Here is a 4,750-nt window from a genome sequence, read left to right as displayed (position 1 = left end):
TCAGCACCTTTCCCACCAATGATATCACCCAAAATATCTCATCTCAGGTTCTGTGTTGTATATGTAAATCTCATGGATTATGGATTATGGTAATTTTATATATGTAAGGAGGGCCTAGGTCCCTTTAGAAGGCTATGAAACACTACAGGCAAAAAAAAGAGATGGGGATACTGAAAAATGGCATAGATATTTTCAGATATACTAAGCTATCTGGGAAGATTAATTAATCATTTTTATGAAAATATAACACCAAAAAAATTGTTTCTCTTCGGGAGACAATAGGATCCCCCACTCAGAAATATGAGTAGATCTTACTTACTATATCTATCTCTTTTGTTCAGATTTTTTTCCTACACTTAGCTTCTGATTAATATTCAACCTTGGAAGCAGCATTCCTCCTCAACCTTAATGTGTTAAGCAATATGAACAAAATTATATACTTAAAATTGTTTCTGATATAAAAATAAGATCCATACTTTAAGTATTAATATGGGTTGTCTTTGTATGGGAGGAATGAACCAAAGGTTTACGTCCTGTTTCAGAAATATGTAATGAGCACTATGATTTCTGAAAGTGAACACTTATGTAAGAGCAAAAAGTGAAAAATGTCCACTAACAAAAATAAATTTTTAGTATTAACTATAGCATGACTGATCACATAGAACTTAAACCTATAGTTTCAATAGAGACATTTTATATGCAAAAGCTACACATCTACTTTCCTAAGAACTTATGAAAACCTTAGAAATATATTTTGACCATTGGAAATACTTACATCCTAAATGCTTTTCATCATGCACAACTTTAAACCTCAGGAGAAACTTACTATCAATAAATAATTCTTTACTGGATGGAGCAACTGTTCACTGAAAAGAGGTGATATATTTCTCTTCTGCCTCATTTTCTTCTTCTGGTCCAGAGCTTTTCCATGGCATTTTTCATCTCTCCATTTCTCAGAGTATAGATTAGGGGGTTCAACATAGGTGGCATAACTGTGTAAAATACAGTCAAGGATTTATCAATGGGTAAGGTAGAAGGAGGTCTCACATACATGAAGATGCAGGGGACAAAGAAGAGGACCACCACTGTAATGTGGGAGCCACAGGTGGATAAGGCTTTGCGCCTGCCTTCCTGACTAAGGTTCTTCAGAGAGTGCAGAATGACCCCATAGGAGATGAGCAAGACCGTAAAGATGACCACACAGATTGCCCCATCATTGGCAACCACAGTGAGGCCAATAACGTAAGTGTCAGTGCAGGCAAGTTTTAATAATGGGTACATGTCACAGATGAAGTGGTCAATGACATTGGGACCACAGAAGGGAAGGTTGTAAACAAAGACAAGGTGAACAACAGCATGCAAAAAACCTCCCACCCAGGCCAACAGCAGCAACAAAACACACACCCGTTGATTCATGATGGTCAAATAATGCAAGGGTTTGCAGATGGCCACATAGCGGTCATAGGCCATGGCCACCAGGAGTAAAATCTCTGAGCCACCAAACAAGTGTCCTAGAAAGAGCTGAGACATGCAAGCTTGGAAGGAAATGGTTTTCTTCTCACAGAGTAAGTCTATAATCATATTTGGAGTGACTGTAGTAGAATACACAGCATCCATAAAAGATAAGTAACCAAGAAAGAAATACATAGGGGAATCCAGGGTTGGGCTGACCACCACGGTCACCACAATGAGGAGGTTGCCCACCATTGTCACAATGTAGATGAGCAAGAACACAACAAATAATATTTTCTGACCTTGGAGGCTCTGAGTGAGCCCCAAGAGGACAAACTCAGTCACATTGATCCTATGTTCCATATGTCCTTTTGCATGTCCTTATTTCAGAGTTCAGGACAAAATTAGTTACAAATGTAATTATTATTAGTGACTGCCTGCATCCTTATTAGAATCTGTTCGTTAATTCAACAAATATGCATTACAATTTATTAACTTCCAGTACCCTCAGAAATTCCAAGAATTCAAGGCTGATTAAAAAACATGCTTAGTAAGCTCAGCAATCTCAGACCAATAGAGAGACAAGAAATTAAAGACATATGTGGGAAAAAAACATATTAAAAAAAAATAGTTTGCTGCAACCAGCTTTCCATCTGGAAGTTAGTACAATTGTACCTATGGCAGATTCTACATATAACATTTTTTAATGGACTAAGGTTTAATATAAAACTAAAGCAAGATTTATATTTACTCCCCAGTTAATAAAAGAAATGACTGGCTATGTTCAAGAATCCTTTTAACTAATAAATTAAATCCCAAATTGATGTATTTTACAATTTCAAAACATCTTAAGGATTTTAAAAGGATATCATAACATCAATAGATAAAAGCACTTAGGGAAAAGACTTACATTTTAGAAGACATACACAGAGTTAATGTCAAAATGAACACAGATCTCTAAGCATTTAAATAAAGGACAAATGAATCAATGGCAAAGTTAGTAAATCATATAAACAAGTAATAAAAGGATTGGCCAACACAGGTATGCTCTCATGCTGAAACTCACTTATGAACAGAAACACAGGAACTGAAGTAACACTTGGGTAATGAAATCGTTACTTGGACGCTTCAAAATCACTCTTGCAAGACGTGTGGTTGCTACATCATCCTCTAAACTTTCACAGATTAGCAAGCAATGTTCAGAGAACATATCAGTTGAAACTATCATGAGATTTACAAGGATCTGCCCATTAAAATATCCCTAAATAGTGACACCTGAAACTAATGTGTAGAAACACTGATATTAGAGGAAGAAAATTTATTCTGGATCTTCGTATGTGAAAATAACCAAAAGAATATTACAGAACTGAGTCAAACGTCATATATGTTAGTAATCACAAAGAATGTCTGACATGGATGATTATCAGAACCACACAGAGGAACTTTTAAAGGACTGTGAATTCCCTCACGACCAAAATCGAAAATGTAAAGCCTAGGCTGCAATCTTACATCTAATTACCCTTCCTGGGTTACCTGCATACTAAGACAGCCGTTCAGTTCAACGTGTGCGTTGTAGTCCACTCTCCCTTGTCTTTGGTACACGGGTGCCACCTCTGTGCACACAAAGCAGGAAAACAAACGCACCATCACTGGACCTTGAACCATTTCCGTGTAAACAAGGCTTTCCATGCTCTCAGAAAGCCATTCATTCCAGTCTTTCAGAAAAAGGCTACCTCTTAATTGCTGGGTTTTTCAAAATGACTACAAAGTCCTGTAACCTAATCAAGTTTGACTCTTGACTGGGATAAAAGAGACCCCAAGTCTTCATTGTTGGCAGAATTTGTCCTAACAACAAACGAATGTTACACCAACATTGTGAGCGTACACAAAAGGGAGGGTTCAGCTGTATGGGAGAGAAAATTGTGATTTGGTTAAACAAAGATTTTTATATGGTTTGGTTTTTATGTCAATATAAGTAAAATAGTGAAATATCCTTGACAACATTCCACTCTCAATCAATTATACTGACCTGTCTTCACAAAGTACAGTTAAATTTTGGATTCCCTTAATGATGGAGATAACTTAATATACACACTTAATTATGTTCTAAGTCCATTGTTTCAAGTCCTGAAAGAGCCAGTTGTGTGAACAGTGATACAAACACTCTCTGAGGTCAAGACAAAGGTCTGTAAACACTTTATCTGGGGATGGACTACAATACATATGCATGAGTCATTCAGTTGGTACATCTCCAAGAGTGGTGCTTTCCTAATTAAATTCATTGGGACCTTCTTCTAATTTTGATCTCCAGAGATGCCACCTGCATCTCCAGAGATTCCAGCAGGATAATCACCATGTACAACAGGACTTCCAGAAACATGCCCTCTGGGGGTGGGATGCAGGGAAATCACAAAAGAACAGCTTGAGATTGAATCATCAAAAGGGAAATGTCCAGTATGGGCAGAAATAAAATACGTTAAGAACTCTCTTCTTTAAAGCATGACTTTCAAAATAGGCAAAGCTGTATCAGTTAGCTTTAAGCTACATCTTTGCACACTGGCACCTGAACTGACTTCCAGAAGACGATGAATTTCAGAACAAGATATTTAAACTAGTCTTGGGGCGCCTGGGTGGCTCAGTCAGTTAAGCGTCCAACTTCAGTTCAGGTCATGAACTCGTGGTTTGTGAGTTTGAGCCCCGCATTGGGCTCTGTGCTGATAGCTCAGAACCTGCACTTGCTTCGGTCTCGCGCTCTATCCCTCTCTCTCTTTCTTAAAAATAATAAAACATTGGGGCACCTGGGTGGCTCAGTCAGTTAATTGTTCGACTTCAGCCCAGGTGATCATCTCATGGTCTGTGAGTTCAAGCCCTGGGTCAGGCTCTGTGATGACAGCTCAGAGCCTGCTTCAGATTCCGTGTCTTCCTCTCTCTCTGCCCCTCTCAAGCTCATGCTCTGTCTCTCTCTCAAAAATAAATAAAAATGTTACAAGGTTTTTTTTAATTTAAACTTGTCTCAAATGTAGATCAAGCAAGCTTCCCCCAGAAAAGGAAGAGTTTGTCACATAGTGGCACACAGGCAAGTTGATAACATCTGTGTTAGTAAGGGAGGAGGGAGGGAGAAAAGAGTGTGGGAAGATTCCAGTATCTCTGAGTGCTCAGGAAATGCTCACAGAAATGGGCATTACAGGAGCCCAGAAAACAATTGGCAAAGCATTTCAATGGACTTATGTCACAGACTTTGAGTCTGGAGTTCTCTCTTGCCCAGCAAGAGAGCAGATGCACAATTGAATATAAGAGG

General features: G+C 38.4%; 1 protein-coding gene across 1 annotated transcript; it reads right to left on the bottom strand.

Annotated features, from left to right (window-relative positions):
* Positions 1-897: 897 nt before the first annotated feature.
* On the bottom strand, positions 898-1,815 carry LOC115525464 (olfactory receptor 4A15-like). The gene has a single exon (XM_030332667.1). It carries the CDS (start codon positions 1,813-1,815, stop codon positions 898-900), a length of 918 nt encoding a protein of 305 aa, XP_030188527.1.
* Between the last annotated feature and the right edge of the window lie 2,935 nt (positions 1,816-4,750).

This window comes from Lynx canadensis, chromosome D1, assembly GCF_007474595.2.
Source record: "Lynx canadensis isolate LIC74 chromosome D1, mLynCan4.pri.v2, whole genome shotgun sequence".
Taxonomy (NCBI): Eukaryota; Metazoa; Chordata; class Mammalia; order Carnivora; family Felidae; genus Lynx; species Lynx canadensis.
The sequence above is the reverse complement of the archived record's forward strand: the minus strand, read 5'-3'. Positions and strand labels throughout refer to the sequence as shown.

What these genes read in the sequence shown, in the direction of transcription:
- LOC115525464 (XM_030332667.1), bottom strand. Translation starts at nt 1,815, where the DNA reads ATGGAACATAGGATCAATGTGACTGAGTTTGTCCTCTTGGGGCTCACT.